General features: G+C 33.9%; 1 protein-coding gene across 1 annotated transcript; it reads left to right on the forward strand.

The window, feature by feature from the left end:
• The first annotated feature begins 417 nt into the window (after positions 1-417).
• Positions 418-19,336, forward strand: Ns3 (nucleostemin 3). The gene is made up of 12 exons (XM_088231501.1): positions 418-518; positions 637-734; positions 942-1,189; positions 1,840-1,933; positions 3,388-3,515; positions 5,078-5,201; positions 5,287-5,976; positions 7,708-7,863; positions 11,194-11,344; positions 15,021-15,238; positions 16,508-16,614; positions 19,115-19,336. The coding sequence occupies exons 2-12, from the start codon at positions 639-641 to the stop codon at positions 19,242-19,244; spliced, it is 2,142 nt and encodes a 713-aa protein (XP_088087627.1). The 5' UTR covers positions 418-518; positions 637-638; the 3' UTR covers positions 19,245-19,336.
• The last annotated feature ends 1,443 nt before the right edge of the window (positions 19,337-20,779 follow it).

The following is a 20,779-nucleotide window of genomic DNA, read 5'->3' on the forward strand; positions in this document are numbered from 1 at the left end:
GCCTATATAATATATACAAATCTAAAAAGCGGTAATAGTAACGATGTACCATTTTTAAATAGATTAATATGGTATAAAATTCAGATTGAAAGTAAAACCATTTGCTTAAAAAATACTATTAATAGACAAGAGTTCTAATTTTTCGAATCAAACATATATTTTTAGTGGTTTTTTTTTCACAAACGCCTTATAACCACCTAAATTTAAAAATTGCATAAGTAGATACATTAAAAGACGTAATAATTAATTTTTAAACTACTATTGTATCCGCAGGTAAATGACATATTTTGACGATTCAGAACTTTTTAAATATATATTTTTTAAATAATCGCGCCATAATACTAGTACAATTTTTCTCTATGGACTCGTATTTTGAGTTGCTTTTGGTAACCATATGTCTATCTTTATTAATTTTTTAGGTTAGGTTGTCATTTCATATTTGACGTTTGTGCAAGAGTGAGCAGTAAACATAAATGACTTTTATCAATTTATGTGCGACACAACTTAAAATCTAATTAGTAAGTTTTCCTCGTCAACTTCTTATATTAGAAACATTTTACAACTAATGGATGTCAAAAACATTACGATAAAAACTGCATCTACTTTTTATGAACATTATTTTGTTTTGCATTTTAGTCATGGGGAAGCAAGGAAAACAGGTGTTAGGTCGTGCTCTGGTCAAAGACCGTTTCGGAGCCTCTCGCGGAAAGAAAAAAGTAGACAACGGGTCTATGGTAAGTTTTAAGTTATTTAAAAAATATTAACAATCGCTTAGAATTGTCCAAAGTAGGCAATCGTAACTAAACACACTAAAATTGATAAATAAACACAAAAATTGTTCATTTATAACTCACTATTTCACAAAATCTTATTGGCTTTTTCTCGGAGATGTTTATCAGTCAAATATAATATTTTATTAAGTTTTTACAACTTCGTTGCAGCTACACACAACAGAAGTCCAAGATGGGTACGAATGGGGTCGTCTCAACCTCCAGTCTGTTACTGAGGAGTCAAGTTTCCAGGAGTTCTTATCAACTGCTACCCTGGCCGGTACTGAATTTCAAGCCGAGAAACTTAACTTGAAGCTCGTGTCGTTGGGAGGGACTGAATCTGTCACTACTCCGGAGTCCAGGGCTAAAATGGAAAAGAAACACGCCGAGTCCAAACATTTACTTCGTGTTCCGAGAAGGTACTATATTTTTTAATTTAAAAAAAATTGTTTTTGCTTTTGGCAATAAATGTTACAAACACGCCATCAGATAAACAAACAAAAAATCTCACGAAGGAATGGCCTGTGTGTGGGTATACATTAAATAGATATTAAATTTAATTTTGTTTTTACATATTCATAATGTTGATATTAACTAGAGATGTACCGACTAGTCGGGAAAGCTGACTATCCGGCCATATTTGTAGTCGGCCACTAGTCGGCAAAAAGTGCCGACTAGTTGGCTGTTTACATTATTCATATTTCTACGCTTAAAAATAGGTGATTAAAATGAAATCGTAACCTATATTAATAGTTTTCATTATAGATTCAGCTTCACAGTTTTTCAATATCACCCAGAAAATAAACATATTGTAAACAAAAACCTGTTCCGACATGATTGCGCGTCAAATGCGAGAGACTCAGCTGTAAACAAAGTGCCATGAACATTGCCGATGCCACACAAACTCCACTGAAAACAATGATCGGCTTGGCCAACTAGTCGGCCAAAGTCATAGTCGGCCCATCTCTAAAATTAACCCTTTCAAACCTGAATTGATTCCTATCGATAAAAAACAAATTTTATTCTGTGCGTACTGAAGGAATTATTTGATTTTTTAAAATTTGTTTAGGCCCCAGTGGAGTAAAGACATGTCAGCTGAACAACTCAAAGAAAATGAGAACCTAGCGTTTTTAAATTGGCGTCGAGAGTTAGCACTGTTGCAGGTACATGTATATTTTGCATAATAATAAAAAACACACTTTTTTTGTCCGTCCCGTGGTGTAATGGTCAGCGCATCTGCCTACCATGCAAGAGGTCTCGGGCGTGATTCCCGTCATGGTTGACATGAAATATTTGGCACCTAAAGCATAAGACTGATCATATTTTGTTATATTTTTTTTATTAAGGAATAACTCACTAAGCCTCTATTCTAGAGGCTTGTAAGCAGGTGGGAAAGAAGGAATATGAAATGAAGTTATGAATAATACATAATATAATTTAATAAAAATGATCAAGATAGGCTGCGATTGGTGTACCAATGCAGTGCCCTATGCACCATTAGGTGCAGAAAGGGAATGAAGAATGAGAAATGTTATCTTAGGTGTAGGTACATTAAAAAAAAAAACAGTCGAAAGAGATACAATACATTATATTTCAATGAAACAGTGGGGAAAAGTTATTGAAAACGTGTGTTGGTGGTGTACTGTTAGGGAGGATTCTATAAAAATATTTATTATTTTATTGCAATGCGCAGGGTCAAACTAAGGCGGCAAATAAGGGTGAGTTTTAAATAATTTAAATCAAATAAATTATTTTCAATATCATTTTTATTTACTGTCCAATTTTGAGGGGTAAATTTACATAGTGTGAATCCTAAAACCCCTAGTTAACATACAAAAACGAATTCTTAGAGTGATGCTTTGATGCACAATAAGTTTTTCTGGGTTATTATGCCGTGTGTCGTTCGTACTCTCTACCGACGTTTCGGATCGCGTTACAGCGTCCATCATCAGGGTTGATGTTATTTGTGTATGAATATGTGTTACGTTAGGTACTGAATAACCCAGAAAAACTTATTGTGCATCTTAACGGCCGTGAAAATCTAAGAAGTTTAATGATGCTTTGATGTCCCCCACTTTCCCATCTGAGACATTGTTTCAATTTATGAAGGTACTGGACATTAGACTATTTTTTTAAAAGAGTCATTGACACATTTCTGGTCATGCGGTTACAAGAGGAGATCCCAGCACAATGCTCGTACGAGGTTTTCCTGTAATTTGAATTATTTAATACCAAAATGACTTCGCTCAGAGAAATTTCTCTTTTGTGGCCTCGAGAGTGTCCGATGTTTTGGATGAACATATTAAGTTCTCCAACACGAAAGCCATTTTCAGGAGAAGTGCACAAGTTGGATTATATCTAAGGGATTTATATACTTCTAAGCCTGTTGTCCAAAAGTTTATTAAAATTTATTTTTATCTAATAATTTTTATTTTTAGTATTATTTAATAATATGCATGCTTCCACTTTCCGTTATGTTGTATCCCAACTCAACACAGGGCTCTTGGCCCCATTGAGTTAGGGATATGTTATGATTTTTTTTGTAATATGTGTATTTATCAGAATAAAATAAATGGTTTATTGTTTGGATAATGTGAAATGGTAAATATTGATTTAGGATACAGAAGGCCTTATTCTGACACCGTACGAGAAGAATCTGGAGTTTTGGAGACAGCTCTGGCGCGTGTTGGAGAGATCTCAGTTGCTTGTTCAAGTTATTGATGCCAGGAATCCTCTGCTTTTCAGGTCAGGCAAATGACAAAAAAGTATTTTTCAAATAATATAACAACTTTTTTAATTATAATACTAAAAATACTAAGGATGTGCCTACCTTACTTAGCTTTATTTTCGGGCTTACTAATTTTTCTTTACTTCTAGTATTGTAATTATATTTGTCGTTATTTTTTGAAAGGGAGACATATTTTCACGCACATATATAATATTCTCATAAATATACTGACCATATACCGTCATAATGTTTATTTCTTTTAAAAGATTTCTTAAAGAATCGCAAAATTGTAAGTTGTAAATACCCCTCACTCAGAGGTGGTTCCTTAGTATGTGCATAAGTGCAGTGCACTGCCAAGTAAAAATTATTGTAAATAAATTAGTAATTTTATTGATAGTAAAAATATGTCATAAGTAGGTAGAAAAAAACAGGGATTCGTTGCAATATTAAACACGTAAACATCATAATATTCAATACTAGCGCCAAAATATCTAGCGAAATCGACTCTAGCGGACGATTTTCTCATCTTGTCTACGCATGCGCAATCGTCCCAGTGCATATTCTGTTTTGCACAATCTTTTACCCTGAATTTGTAAGAACTATATTATATCTTCTAAAATCGTCATTTGAGCGAGACAGACAATGCTTCATACCGATGAATTGTGCGTTAGATCCATATTCCGGGATAATAGATAATATCCATATTCTGGGCACTGCCGACGCATGCGCAGATTTAAAGTTCGTTTGAAATGTCACTTTGAACATGCGTAATGACATGATATTAGTATAAATTTAGTTAACTATAACGTGCGTATTATGTTGGGCACATTTAGCGTTTCTAGTTCCGGTGCGCGGGCTGTCATATTACTGCTCGTTTATCACGTCCGACCTATCATATTACTATAATATTATTGAACTTAATATACAAGTTGACAACATGTAAAAAAATGCACTGCCAATGTTTTCGGTCAGGAGCCGCCAGTGCTCTCACTGCCCTCTTTTGCAAAACAAAAAGTGCGGAAATATCAGCATCCCGACCCCACACTAAAATGCCATACGACATAATAGTGTGAAAGTAGCTAAAATAGACTATTCTCGCTGTAGCTACATCCGTTATTAGTCGGATCTTCCTGACGGCGGCGGCGTATGCTGCTGCACTAAGTCTTGCCGCTAAAGCTTTTATATGAGGGGCCCACTGTAGGGTTGAATCTATCGATAGACCTAGGAAAACTATGTCTAGCCTCTTGTTATCTAGAATTATATGTATGTCAACATTTCTTACATTGGGTAAAGCAAATTCAATACATTTTGTTTTTTTTTTGCATTTAATACTAAATTATTTGCAATAAACCATTTTAGAATTCTCAAAAGAGTGTCATTTACTTCTTGAAAATCAGTAGCTTTTCCATTTATTTTAAATATTAGAGATGTGTCACCTGCAAATAGAAATATGTTGGATAATTATATATGTATATATATTTTTATAACAGTTATATTTTATTTTATAGCAGCTATATTTTAAGAACAATTACGTATTGTTGATTATGAGTCTAACTGTTGTGTTGTGTGTTTATTTTAGGTGTAAAGATTTGGAGGTTTATGCAAAGGAGGTTGGTGTTAAATATTCCTTGCTGCTCCTCAATAAAGCCGACTTACTCAGTGAACCCCAGAGAGAGGCTTGGGCAGAATATTTTGATAAACAAGTGAGAAAATTTTCCATAGCTCCATTTCCATCTCGGTTATTTCTCTGTCTTTCGCATATTTCATTTATATATATTTCTTTAATAGGGTGTTAAAGTTGCATTCTACTCCGCTGTTCTTGCGGCAGAAAAAACCAAATTGGAAAATGCAGCGATGAGAAATCAAGAAAATGAAGAGGAAGGAGACGAAAGCTGTGAAGAAGAGGAGAGTGAAGATGAGAACGCGGAAAATAATGATATTAAAGAAGATGACGAAAAATCTGACTCCGACTATGACCTAAATACTGTCGATGGTTTGAGAAACAGTATTAGCAAGCTAGACATTTCTGTTAATAAAACAGCTGAAAAATTATTGAATATTCAGAAGAAGCTTTTAGATACTGTTGACAAGAGACCAGGTTGTAAAATTATGTCAACCGGCGAAGAAAACACAGACGCGTCAGATGTAACACTAATTCAAAATGATTCTAAATCTCCTGAGATTGAACCCCAATTACCAGAGATGGCAGCCGCTTCTGAAAAAAAGGCTGTCAAATTTGCCGATGGTGAAAAGCTTTCCAGTGATACTGCTGGATGTAGCAAAGCTGGGGTTACGGACGAGCCTTGTCCCGTAAGTTGGACAGAGAAAAATAGGCCAGATGTCCTCACGAGAGAAGAGCTGATAGAGTTGCTGCAGAGTTCTACATGTGCGGAGAGTGGCGTTCCTACTGTCGGGATGGTTGGGTACCCCAATGTAGGAAAATCTAGCACAATCAATTCTCTCATGACATCTAAAAAGGTAATCATTTTTGCTATAAAATTTTGTGTATTTTTAAACATACGAAATTAATATTTAAAAAAAAGACTGATATTTGTTACTAAAAGATGATAATTAGGCCAGACAATTTATATAATGGTATTTTGATGAAAAATCTATGTTTTCGACCATGGCACGCTTATGCATGCTTTGCCATCCTTAACTAGCCGAAATTGCATTTTTGACAGATATCTCATTTCCAATGTAAGATTTGTCCAAAGTAGTATAGCTATTAAAGTAGGTACCTATTAAAGATATAAGAAAATTGTTTGGTGGAAAGTTCTAGACAAAGCAATGTTATTGTAAATTTGAACCAACTATTTTGACAAAGCGCCAAGGAGAAAACATAAATTCAACATCGGGAGACCAGTGTATAAAACATATAAAAAAATTAGAACCAACCATCTGAATAATTACGACCGCAATCCCTTTTTTTGCGCTAATTGCACTGGACTAATAAAAAAAGTTGAGGCTTATCAAAGTTGCACTATGTGTAAGCATTCATGTTTTTTCAATTTTCGGAACTTATTTTTTAATCTATTACAAATTACTAGCAACATCACATAGACACAAAAAAAATAATACATAACTGGGCCTGTAATCCTTTATAACTGTCCACAGCGTGCGAGTTATAAAAATCATTGAAGGAATCAAATCATATTTATAAGCAATAGAGCTAAAATCAACTATGATTGATTATAAGCTTCGTAAAAGCTTCCTTATTCTATTATTTGAAAATTGATTTATCTCTGTTGAGGTGTCTATCTTGATAAAATGAATACAGTAAGACCCCCGTTTTACGTTTTTAAAGGGACCAGCAAAAAAGTGTTAAACTGAGGAAAACGCTAAAGTAAGGAAATGAAAAATTGTAAAATACTTGGGGATTATTCGTATTTACCCAGGATTTAATAAAAAATATTTAGTATTTTTTCAATCAATACTACAGTATGTTTTTTTTATTGAATTTAAAATAACATGTTTAAATAATTTTACGTAGGTACTTAACCGTAAAAACACGAAAATAAAACTTTGAATTTGCTTAAATGCATATACAATGATTTTTTCCCTAACTATTGGAAGGTTTTATTTATACGGTATCAATTTTTTTAGTATGGCACCACAGGATTTCAACTGTCATTTACATTGCAGCAAAACTGTTTCACACTTTTATGATAACTGTTTAAACTATCTTCTTTCCATATTGTTTTTATAACTTCAAATAATATTTCTATTGCCAAATTTTTAAACTTTCTGCATCGTAATTTATTGATCTAAATACTTTATTTTTCCTAAATATGCGTCAACTGCATGTCACAATTTACTAAAATGTCAAAATTAGACACTAACAAAATGGTCAATTACATTGCATCCACATATAATTTAGTGAGATAATAATTTACACATTTTTTTATTTACCTCGATTTTATTCTCCATTCACGCGGCGGCAGCTCGATGTCTTTTGACAGATCAAATTGAGTTTTGAGAAATTTTTGAGTATAAAACCGGGGTTATGAAAAACTTTTAAAAAGTTGATTGGGGGGATATTTGAATGAGAATGTATGAAAAATAATGGGACCTAAGCATTTCGGTGTTAAAAGCGGGAAAACGTAAAATTGGGGAATGTAAAAACGAGGTTTTACTGTATCTAGCGCTTGTAATAGATTTGGAGGTACTCAAATATTGTCAGAAAAATAATTTTATTGGATAACTTAGGTTTCTGTAAGTGCAACTCCTGGAAAAACCAAACATTTCCAAACTCTTCTCCTCACCGATGACTTGATGCTGTGCGATTGTCCAGGGCTGGTGTTGCCATCCTTCGTGTGTACTAAGGCCGAAATGGTGCTGCATGGAATTCTTCCTATCGATCAGGTGAGTTTGTCGCAGTGTAGTAAACAAATGCAAGAATTAGTTAAAAGAATGATGAATAAAGCGCTTCAAGTAACATCTAGTTTTAATTAATATACTAGAACTACAGATTTAAATAAAATTACAAAAATGCTCTGTTTAGATTAATTAATTTACACAGAAAGGGTCAAGATGATATTTAAGATGAAAAATAATAAAATAAAGAAGAATATTAAATTTAATTTTAACTGCAATATGCATCCAAGAAATACAAGAGCGTCAAATAATTTTACTTATGAACAAACTAGGACTAACAGAAAATAAATGGTTATGTGTATACAGCCATAAAGTTCTACAATTCTTTCTTTCTCAAACAGCAATTGCCCATGTCGATTTGTATGAATGAACAAAAAATATAATTTAATTAGTATTTCTACCACTATGTAGGGCCACTATCACACATTGTTTGACAGTTCAAAAGTGTTGTGGGTATTCTTTGATTTAGGTTTTTAGCAGTGTTTACAGATTATTTTTACAAATCTGAATATGGAGAGTTCAACACGTTTTTGAAAATCCACAATTTCAACTATTCACACTAATTTTGGTTTAGTTTTGTTAAGTTTGGTCTAAAAACCACGCAGGTCCAAATATTGTTTAAAACCTTTACGATATATAAAATGTTCAATTTCTCTACAGTACATTTAAAGTATATCTATGATTTTATTTCATCAAAACACATAAAAATGACAGTAAAACTGTGGTATGCAGTTTAAACACTCTCCTGAAAAATTGTTGGTTTGTTAAATTTGAGGTTTTAAAAACAAGGTGTTCTATTACATGTTAGGAAAAACATTGTTTTTAGACTAACATTAAATGTTTTGGAGTGTTTTAATTGTCTTCTGAACATTTTTGTAATCTGGACTTAACTAAGTAAACAGACGATTTATCATCAGTTGCAAAACTGTAATGAGTGAAATGATACAATCATAAACAGCTATTTCGGATCGATTAAAGGACTTAGTGATTTTTTCATGCGAGAGATTGTTGAAAAATGTGGAATTAAGTGACATAAAGTCACTCTGGCATAAATCTATACTAAATGAGTTTTACCTATCAACCAATGAAATATTACATTTTCTGCATATTTATTCATGTTCTCTGTCTCTTGGGATTTTTTTTATTTTTTACTTTTTGCCTGCTTCGTCAACACTTTCATATGTTTTGACTGCTGTTAAAAAAACACATTTAATAATTTGCCAACAGCTCAGCAAGACTGTTTCCATTGTAGTCTCGAGTAGTTTTATTTGGCTTCAATCCAAGGGGCGTCAACTTCAGCGTTCAGTGGGTGATTGTAAGTCTGTCGACGCACCCATTAAACATTCACTTTTAAATACTGTTCTATTATCACCAGATTCTTTTTGGATATTAAAAAGCCAAAACCCTCCATTATTTAGGAGGAGGACAGCGACATATTTCATTTGACGAGGTTTATTAAATTCAGAAAAAAGGAACAAACATTTTGTTTACGTAATAAAATAAAAGACAAGAAGAATTTATTTTTAAATAAGTTCAGTAGAACACGCGTCTATCTGAACTCCATTAATCCGGATTGCAAAATATCCGGATTGTTGTCAGGAAATAAAAAATAAAGAAGATGTTATAAAAATGCTCTTAAATGAATTCCATTCATGTTTAAGTAAGTTTTTAATGTGATTCGAATTCGTTGTATTATTTCAAAGGCAATAAAAAATTTCTCTTAGAGTGAATTTTGCTTTTTCTTCCAAATCATTGCATTAATTTAACGATATATCAAATTATCCGGATTCCTACATATCCGGGTGACGTCTGGCACTCATTAATCCTGATAATTTGAGTTTTACTGTATTTGCGTTCTTACGATTTATTTACCCAAATATTTAAAATTTGAAACCATCACCAAGTCATACATAAGGTGTCATATTTCATATTTAAGGTGATTCTAAATGAAAATATGAAACTAATTATTTATAGATGACGCTTTTATCATTTTTTAATTGAAAAATTTAAATTTTACGTTTATTTTGAATGGAAATTTTACAAAACTTGGTTTTCAGAAACTTAACACTATATTGATTGTAACAAATAACATAACAATAACATTTAGGTCCTTTTCACAAAATGGTGTACAAAACAAAAAACTATTTATCTTATTTTTTATAGATTATAAATCTAAAAATGGAGTAAACCCTTAATTTCTCGGACTAGCATCCCTTCCACAATCCCCTACACAGCACAGCTGCTTCCCTTGTCTGCGTCTGGTGTGTAATCGCTTCGTTGGTAGAATGAGTTTTTTTATCTCAATATTTTTTAATAGGTGAGGGGTAGAGGTTTGTAGAAGGGAGAGGAATTTTATAATTAATACAAAAATTAGTTTTTGGGAAAAAAAATTAAGGATATTTTTTAAAGCTTGAGGAATGTTACTCTGAAGTTTCGCAGTCTGGCCCGGGAACACTGTATATTTATATGTTTTTTATTTTCTATTTACGTTTTAAATTTTTTTATAAATCGGCATCGTGGTGTAATGGTCAGCGCGTTTGCCTACCATTCATGAGGTCTTGGGTTCGATTCCCGACAAGGTTGATATGAAATATTTATTTAAAAGGGTGTTTTCACACCAGAATATTTCATAGTCCCTAGACTGGTACCTGAAGCGTAAGACTGATCACCTTACCTTCATGTAATAAAAATAATCAAGACACGCTGCAATTGGTATACCAATGCCGTGGCCTATGCACAATTAGGTGAGGAAAAGGAATGATGATGATGTTGATGTTAATATTAGTTTATTTCCAAATGCTGTAATTTACTTATAAATTAGATTTCTGAGTGAGAATGGTGTGAACTTTTAGTAGGCTGCTATTCCTACTTAGATCTTCTAAAAATCCCAGTCTACATAAAATTATTTATGGATGGCAGAAATCATCCTTCATAAAATGAAATGCCAAAAAAAAAACTTTACTTACCTCTATGTATATTTAATAATGTATTTTTAACCTAATATGTTAAAGGCACTAAGTATCATTTATTTAAATAAAATATTTTTAAAACGCAAGCCTGTTCGGTTCAACAAATTCTCGGATTACTGGAATCTTAAAGAAATAAAACAAACTTTTTGCATGTTTCTCACCAATAAGATATTTTTATCTTGTCTCGAGGAAGTAATTATTATTTAATTTTTGTCCTAGCTTTAATTTTCTTTAGTTGTATTTTATTTCAATTGTACCTGTATATGAGTATATTGTTAAGAAATGTTAAAAGGACTTAATACGCCCTAAAATAAATAAATAATAAATATGATTGATGTTTGTCCCGCAGATGAAAGATTACATGGAGGCTATAGGGCTCCTGGCCGAGGGGCTCGGTGGGCGGCGTTCAGCAGAACGGAGGCTCGCCATCCTCCTTCCTCCCGCGCCCGAGGAACACCCGGAGGCGCTCCCCGCTCGGGACCTACTCCTTTCGTATGCTTGTAAGATATTTGTTCATGTATACGCCCAATGGGCATTTTTAAGGACATTTTTATGCATAGAAAATTATTATAAAGGAAAGTAGAAAGACACAATGGTATATAGTAGACTCGGCGGGAGTGGAAGCGGGAGAGAGGTGTTTATAATTGAATTTGATTCAGTGATCGTTTGAAAGAAGACTACTTGTTATCAAAGCAATCAAGACTGGTATGTTTGTTGGCAGACCTAAGAATTCTGGGCATAGGGGAATGAAAACCATAGTTAGTTCTATGGTTATCAGTATGAAAGAGTAAGTTTTGTCTGAGGTTTCTAGTTGGAATATTTAATTTTATTGAGCTCAGTAGTTCAGGTGCATCAAAGAGTGAGTTGAGAATTTAAAATAAGACTAGAAGGCCGGATTTGTCTCTGGATAAGCCCAACCTCCAGCCTAACCCTTTTAAAAATCGATGTTGAACCACTTCAATATATTTTATGTAATCCTTAACCCATGTTTATAACAGGTTCAAGTCGGGAGCCAGTTTTTAATCCATATGCCAGCTCCCCTATTGGCGGAGTTATCATATTAGCATTTTTCCACAAAAATATATACATATTTGATGTATGGAAAAACCCCAAAGCGGTGTTTACAAATAAACCCTTTGGCAAAAATAATAAGTAACTAATAAAATTGGGGTTAAACTAAGGGTACCGACAATGATAAGAATTATACACGTGCGTCCTGGTAAATTTTGAAAGCTTAAGCAAATTCCTTGCAACCCGCCACGGGTAAATACTTGGGTTTTCGCACTTATTAACAGAGGTCAATAAAACACGACTCCGTACGACGAAGTAAATCCCGAAATTCTTTCAAGGGACCGGACTTAATCCTACCCCATCATAAAAGGTAAAACTCCCGTCTCCGGAACGTGATAACTTAAGCCCGGATTATCTGCGTACAGAAAAATGCATAGGGTACTAACGCGCTCGACATATATTCCGGTCGTTTCTATATGATGGCAAGATGATCCTTCCAACGCTTCGGTTCGGTCTAGGGACTAGCGTAAATAAAATGCATGTACTCGTACCACTTACATAAATTAATTACTGCTCTTCCGGTATCGGGAATCGAACCCGTATCTCATCTCGTAAATGACACAGCGGGCCGACCACTAGTAATTATTATTTTATATAATATCGTAAATATATAATTTATAAATTCATATATAATTATTAATTAGTTCCTAGTTCATTGTTAACAAAAATGCTTCTCAATTCTTCCAATGTAAAATATTTTTTCTGCCTTACATAACATTCAGTTCAGTGACATTGCTCTGTTTTATCTGATATTATGATTCCATTTATGTTGACGTCAATTAATTATATTTTATCGAGATTCTGTATTTTACTGTTTAAAATGTGTATACACAAATAAAATAATATTGTTAATATTATTGTCAATATAATTCTTAGAACTTACAATTATTATTTAGTTAACATCGATGTTATTTTTATAAATATTTTTCAAGCTTGTTTGTTGTATAATTAATTTCTTCAAATCATAAAAATATTAAAATAAAATTGTAATTAAGTACTTAGGATATTGTAAGTTATAATACCATGTCTTGATTATTTTAATGTTGTTAGTAGTAAAATTATAAAGTTAAGATTATAGATTAAGAAGATGATATAGAATTTTAATATTATATAATTGAAATTAAACTTAGTAGAATTATGAAATCTCGTTCTGGAACCGACAACACTGCTGAAATATGGGCGTCACCTTTACCAATAGGGTGGTACCTACCCTGGATCTTACATCCCTTATTGGCAGATCCAGACGAGCGCCAAGCTGAAAGGCGTGGCCATAAAAACATATATAATCTGTACACGCCGCCGAAGGAGACACTTGGCATCAAGCACTCAGCCGTTCGGCTTGCTCTCAGTCTCCGGACTTCCCTGGCCAGTCTGCCAGGACGAAATACGTGGCCGTCCGCCGCCACGTCTAAGTCATCTCGCCTACCAGCCGCGTAGGACTCAACACTGCCGCCGACGCAGTTCAGCACCCTCAAGTCAGAGGACGTGCCAACCTTAAGCCTAGAGCTTCCGCCTACCAGCAGCGTAGGACTCAACACTGCCACCGACGCAGTTCAGCATCTTCAAGTCAGAGGACGTGCCAATCAAGCCAGCAGCGCTCGCCTACCACCAGCGCCGGCCTTACCACTGCCACCTTCGCAGCCTAGCACCCCCGCCGTGCTAACCCTCAAGTCAGAAGACGCCACGTTTCCTCGAGAAGCCATCCAACCCCAGATCTCCGTCCGGATCTCAGCAGCCTCCAAATTGTGCAACACCCACTCTCCGCTGGTACCCTAGCTGCTCGAGAACCCGAAGGGTCATTCATTACGTCTTCATATCCGGGTAAATTTAAGTTAATTATTAAGTTGTTATATTAAGTTTAGAGCTAATAAGTAGGTTAAATACTTTTGTGTTCAATTCGTATGTTTTTTTTAAAATTATATTATACATGCAAATTTTTAAAGTAATTATTGTCTTCATTCAATCCTTCCTCTCAACGTTATAGTATATTGCAATCACCAAATACAATGATAAATTTAAATAATATTTAATTAAATAAACTCAACAGAAAATCCCATATTTCTATTGTGTTATATTTTTCACCTTATTTTGTATTTTTTATTATTTGAACTCTGAACAAATATGATAATAAAACAATTTTGTTCTTTTTTCTGTCGCAATGGTTTAAAAAAAGTACACAATAATTAAGACTGTTTTCACAAAGCTCAAATATCTACAAAAAGTAAAACTTTCAGGAGGTTTTTTTAAGATAAAAAAATGTCCTCTAGGATTTCAACAAAAACAAAAATTCTTTTTTATAGAAATTCTACATCCGAACTTATATACTGGAAATTATTTATACAGAATTAGTGGAGCTATTCATTTAAAAAAATCCAAACTTTCCAAATTTCCAGCGTAGTGTTGATATTTAAGGGCCCTGGGTGGTCATCATCAAAAACACTCTAACAACGACAAACAAATTCAGCTTTCTAAAATTTTACTGTTGCTAGCGACGGTGCAAACTTGCTATAAACAGCATTCTGTTCGGCTTTGATTTCTGCATTGTTTTTCTCTTTCTTGTGAAGAAACTTAATCACTGAACGATATTCGGCTTTTTCAATTTTTCACAAAACACACAAGTTGCTTGCTTGCGACGGCCGTAAAACCAAACAAATTGTTCTTTTTGCTTTAAATTTTGACAGATGTCATGTGTTGGATGGCAGATGTCAAAACTAATATGTCATTTGTTGTCACGTAACGCCATCTATTGAAGGCTAACTTTCCATCAAACGACTCCGTACTTGAAAAAATACTTTGTTTTTGAAAGATTGGTGTAATTCAGATGTTACATTTAATGCTTCCGGTGGCCCATATCACCGCCAGTACACCTTAGTATATATATATATATATAGTCAATTTGTCGGTCACCCTCAATCTGATTTTCCCAATTCTGATAACGATAGGGTATGTTAGTGCATTAGCTTGTTAGAAATCAGAGCTGTCACCATCCCTCAACCGGCCGTTCTGTAACTTAATTATTTAATATTATTATGCCTGTTTCAAAGTCCCTAATTTAGACATCTTAAAAATTAAAACCTACTAAGCCCAAAATAAATTTCTTTACAGACAGTCGTGGGCTGATGACCGGGGCGGGCACTCCGGACTGCGCTCGTGCGGCTCGCCTCCTTCTGCACGCGGCCTGCCAGGGGCGCCTGCCTCTGGCGGTGCCCCCGCCCGGGCTGGACGCGCCCACCTTCCGCTCCGTGCCCCACCTGCCCCTCCCCGAGCTCGAGGGAGAAGGGAAGACCCGAGAGATGACCCCCCAGGAGAAAAGAGCTACCAAGGTATCGTATTACTAACCTCTATTTATTTATTTGACAATTGAAGTACGAAAGCGGAAGTTGAAATGTGCAAACTCTCAATGAAGACCAGTCCTGGAACAGAGACACTTTTAATAGATAAAATTGTAGTCTCCATTGTGTAATGGGTTTAATCCCATATACCCATATACCCAGAGTCAATATAAAGTTGAATAACATTGCTAATGATAAGTTAATGAATAGAAAGCAGATCGCTGCTCAATTGCTGTTTATATGTAATACATACGAATAGGTCCGCGTTATCTGCAGAAGCTGTATTCAGAGCGCTATGGCTATTAATTGGTAAATTCTGTGTTGTATTCGTACGGCATCCGGGTGTGTAAAACAGTGCTTGAGATCTCGCTCTAGTAAACATTGGGAACATACAAACTGATCTCTTTCAGTGTATTTGGATTATATATGCCTCCAGTAATCAGGTTATAGAAATGTTTCCCAAGGAAAGTATTCCGACGAGATTCGAGGGTGTTGTAATCCAGCATCCCGCTAGAAATACTGATGGATACAAGAATGGATAATTATTATATTCCTTATGATACAAGTATCCTCTGTGCACCTCGAGCGATCGACGTGCAGCAACTAACAGTCGGGCGATAATAATTAAGGAATTCTTCCTCTTTCTCGTCCCCCTCTTTTCTTGATTTAAAGTGTTGTCATAAGATGCTTAGTTTTTTAGATATTTCAATTGCCAAACTTGCCTTTTTGTTCAACTAGCCCCGCCCTATTCTAATATATTTTATAATTATTATTCTGTACTTTTAGGTTCTCTCCATCTCTGTCGTATATTATTTTATTTATTTCGTATTCAAACAGATTCACAGGTTAAATTAATATAAATAAAAAAACAAAAAAAAAATATGCATAATACGGCCTGCCATCCAATTATATTAATACTGCACTAATAATACTGCAATAAAGCGACAACGGTTTAAAGTTTAAACTATATAAAGAATAAATATACTATTTATTAAAATAAAAGAAATAAGGACAAAACAAGGGGATAGTGAGAAGGAAAATAAGAAAATTGATAAGGAGTGGTGAAAGATGAATGAAGGAAAGTAGGAGTGGAAAATTGCATTTGATTTAATGATTAAGAGCAAGAAAAGAGACAAAATTATAATGAATATATTTCAAATATTTAATTAATTTATACAATAATTCATGTCGGTTGGCCTTTCTACAAAATACGGTTAATTTGTATCGCTGTAAATTATTAATGAAAATGTTATTTTATAGAGTGGTGACAATGCCGACGATGTGGACAAAGCCTTCTTCAGGGGGTCCAAACTCAAGGCACATTCCAAAGGAGTTTCTGGGAAATACACCGGCCTGCCAACTGTTCGGTAAATATTATTTCTGGCGATGCTAACCCCATTGTATTTTCTTCCTGCTTCACTTTACTTTGTAACAACAGAGAGCGGTCATTTTACTGGCCTCACTCTCGTAAACACTGCAATATGTAATCTGAAAGCTCAAAATACATTAACAAAGTATCTGTGTATAGTTACACATGTTGTTCTGAAAAAATCCCAAATTTACAAATAATTCACGTGTTTAAAAAATAAATCATATCTTTACCTGAAGAGTCAAAGCTTAATTTAGTTCTTAGCTTTTAAAACTATCCTTCACCAAAATTTATCATATGTATTTAGGATTATGTTAATCACAAAAATTTCAACAGATGGCTATAGGAACTTGAATTTATTTGATTCCTTATCATTTAAAATACGAGATGTGTTCAGAAAATAAAGGGAATTTTTAAATTTCGCGGGTTTGGAGAGTCTGATTGTCATTTTTTTATTAAGTCGGTATACATGCCCTTTAAGTATGCTAAAATTTTCAGCTGTTTTCATTGTTTACTTTGACCATGGCAGCCAAATTGACAAGCGGACTCTCCAAACCCGCGAAATTAAAAACTTCCTGTTATTTTCTGAACAAACCTCGTATATGTATTTTTTTTTCATGTTAAATCTTTTTATTCAATCATTATAATATATCGATGATAAAATATATATAAAATGTGTTTCAATGAGGAAGTTCAATGAATATATATTTTTTATTTGTTAATAAACATTCAGACAAAGAATTAAGAATAGTCCAGAAACCGCATACGCACATCAAACAGAAGGCAACTCAACTACTCATAAATAAGTAGGTTTAAGTTTTGACCCATTAGTTTCTTTTTAGACGTCGCTCAGTACGCAACTCTTAACTTGAATTTATTCATCTTGTGTTTAAAGTAGTTCATTTTTATTAATTTTTTCATACATTTTAGAGAAACTTAGCTGTACAATTATAATTTTTACCGCATCTAAGAAAACATCTTTTATATCCAATTTCCCGTAGCACTAAACCTCCTCATTAGAGATAAGTTTGAGTTTTCACTTAAAAAATGGGTTGTGGTCCCGTGGCTAGTGCCGCGGACTCACGAATCGGAGGTGCGAGGTTCAAACCCCACTCTTCCACAACTAGGTTTTCATTTTCTAATAGTGAGATATTTACAACTCGTTGAAAATGGCCCCCAAAATTGAAATATCTAAGTAAATTATAAGAGCTCAAGTATTTATTTAAAATTAAAAAAAACTCGGCCTATGACAGATCATAAGCGCTCTATAATTACGTCAACTTCTATTTTTTAAAATTTATGTTTTGATATGATTTTTTTGTTTTTTTTTTTTAATGTACATAAGAGGTATAACAGAGTATTTAAAAAATAAAGAATAATTAATTACATAGCAATGAAATACATATTAACAGTAAGAATAGTAAACAAAAATCCCACAAAGGCATGGCCTGTTCGTGGGTTACAAGAAATGTTTATGTTTATATTTTTTGCTCCCATAATAAAAAGACAGGTAAAATATTTTTGTGTAATATAAGAAAGAAAAAAGAAAATATTCTGTAAAATATTAGAAGGTACTTTTTTTTATAGTAATTAAAAAAGTAAATAAAAAATGTTAAAACAAACATTCAATTATTCCTTATTATTAAAGGACAACAAAATATATCATAGAAAAAAAGAGTTAATATCTTTAGTTTGAATCCAGGATAGTGCGTGTTTTTTAAAAGAAAGAAAATTTTGAATGTTTATTATTTATTATTTATTTATTTATTTAGTTCTATGTAACATAGTCTAATATATATTTACAACACAATATTTACATCTATACTTATTCTAACATTATTGGGATGGGATTAACGAAATACATATTATCAGTAAAAAAAGAATTAAACATTTTTGGGCCTATAAAATATGTATGTCTCTGTTCTAGCCTCGTTTTACAATGTGGTATTTCTAGCACACGATTCCTTCTTAGACTTGATCTATTTGAATTACTTGTATTTCCGCGAAGATCTCTCAGGCGAATTGTACGATATGTACGATAGATGCACAAATGTTGAGATCCGTACCTTATGTAAGGCTGAGACAAGCATTATCGACAAAATCTAGAAAGGAGCTCTGCACTGGTTTGGACATGTAGAACGAATGGACTGCGAAAGAACGACTAAGAATATTTACAATGCAAATGTTGATTGATGCAGAAATAGAGGAAGACTGAGATAGACACAGCATGACCAAATCCAACAAATACTTGAAGACGGATATGCCAAAAGTCAGAATAATCGGCGCGCGTGCATGAGAAGATGTGTGAATGTAGAGGAAGCGAGATCTGTATGCAAAGATAGAGTGATGTGGCGTTCTATCCTCTCTGCCTACTCTTACGGAGAAACGGCGTGATGGTTTGTTGTTGTTGTTGTTGTTGTTGTTGTTGTTGTATTTCCTCAACAGCTTCATCTTTGTTGATAAAGTTTCTGACATCAATAATGTTTTTGTGTTCACAGTAAAATGGTGTCCTCGTCAACCGGAGAGATGATAGTGTCGGGTAAACCCTGGAAGGAGTTCAACAAGCATGCCAATAAAAATAAAAAACAGAAACTCAGAAAGGTGTACTACGAGCTCGACAAACACTGATCCTTATATACGTTTATCAAGTGCAATAGTGGATAACGTGCATTCATTGATTTGTGTACATTTTTCATTAAAATATATGATTTTAATATTGTTCTCGAGTATTTATTTCTATAGTAAATTAAGGCAATTTAATGTTTAATTAATTCAATGGCATGAAATCATTCTATTGCAGTGATAGGCTTAATTTAAAACTAAGACAGAGGATGGTCAAGTGCTATGTATGGTCAATACTGCTGTTCGGGGTTGAAACCCTCTCTTGACTCTCAATATGAACTCCATGAACCGATTAGAGGCTTTTGAAATGTGGCTTCACCGGAAAATGCTGAGAATCCTGGGGACAGATTTAGTGACCAATGTGGAGGTGCAAAGACGAGCCAATGCCGAAAAAACTCACATATCTGGCCCTGTTAAAAAATTCAATGTGCCGCCGCGCCCTGTACCGCTCTCTACCCGCAGCGTGAATATGCAAATTCAAATCCTTATACATAATACCTACGCGCTCGTATATTATATTATCTCCCGGGTAAACAAGTACATACATATGTATGCATGCCTTGAGGCAATATGCCCGCCCTTATATGTATATTTATTATATATGTATATTAAATCTCAATCTCCATTTCACCTCACACCCGCTCAGCCCTGCGCCATAGTCCATCCAAACGAATCTCTAAACTTTAAGGAGCAGTTACCATTGTAAACGAAATGCAACACACCAAAAACTGAAGCAGTTTCTTTAGACTTTAACAGTGTCATTTCCAGTTGCAACCTTTAAGACATTTTTAAAAAACTTGGAAACAGCACCGTGCTAAAAAAACAGCATTCCAAAGAAACCCTTTTTAATTTAACTAGGAGTTCTTTTTTACATTCTTGAGCCATGCGTCCATACTCCATATAATATTACCAGAATTGACATCGAGTAATGAAGAACTTAATCAGCTCAAAAAAATTGTTTAATGCCGGCGCGGCGCTGCGCTGTGAATGATACTTTCAAAAATAATAATTCATGATTAGCAGCTCATAAACCCAGATGCCTTGAATGATGAATACCATATTTTAAAAGGGAATTTATAGTTTCTATGATAACACATTGGCGAAGTGTTGTAACATAAAAGGAAAGCCAAGTTTACTAAGTGGCTCAATTTAATATTTGTCTCCGATAAATAATATGAGTAAAGAAGTCCATTTAATTTAATTATGGGTTTTTTTAATGTTCTTGACATGTGCAACCATACTCCATACAACGATATCAGAATTCAGACGTAGTAGTGAGGCACTTAATCAGCTCATAAAATCTTTTGGCGGTGCGCCCGCAGTCAGTTTTACGATGTAAAGATGAATGATACTTTTTGATAATAATTCATGATTTGCAGCTCAAAAACACAGATGCCTAGAATGATAAATACAATAGTTTTCAAATGGGTTTACATTAAATACGACAACACATTGGTGGAGAAATATAAAATGAATACAATGTTTGCTAAAATAAAATTGTTTATGTTTTTTATTTATTAAAAACAATATTGATCATTTAG

The sequence above is a fragment of the Micrasema longulum genome, unplaced genomic scaffold, assembly GCF_059751315.1.
Source record: "Micrasema longulum isolate JH-2025_06_02 unplaced genomic scaffold, ASM5975131v1 h1tg000888l, whole genome shotgun sequence".
Classification (NCBI taxonomy): Eukaryota; Metazoa; Arthropoda; class Insecta; order Trichoptera; family Brachycentridae; genus Micrasema; species Micrasema longulum.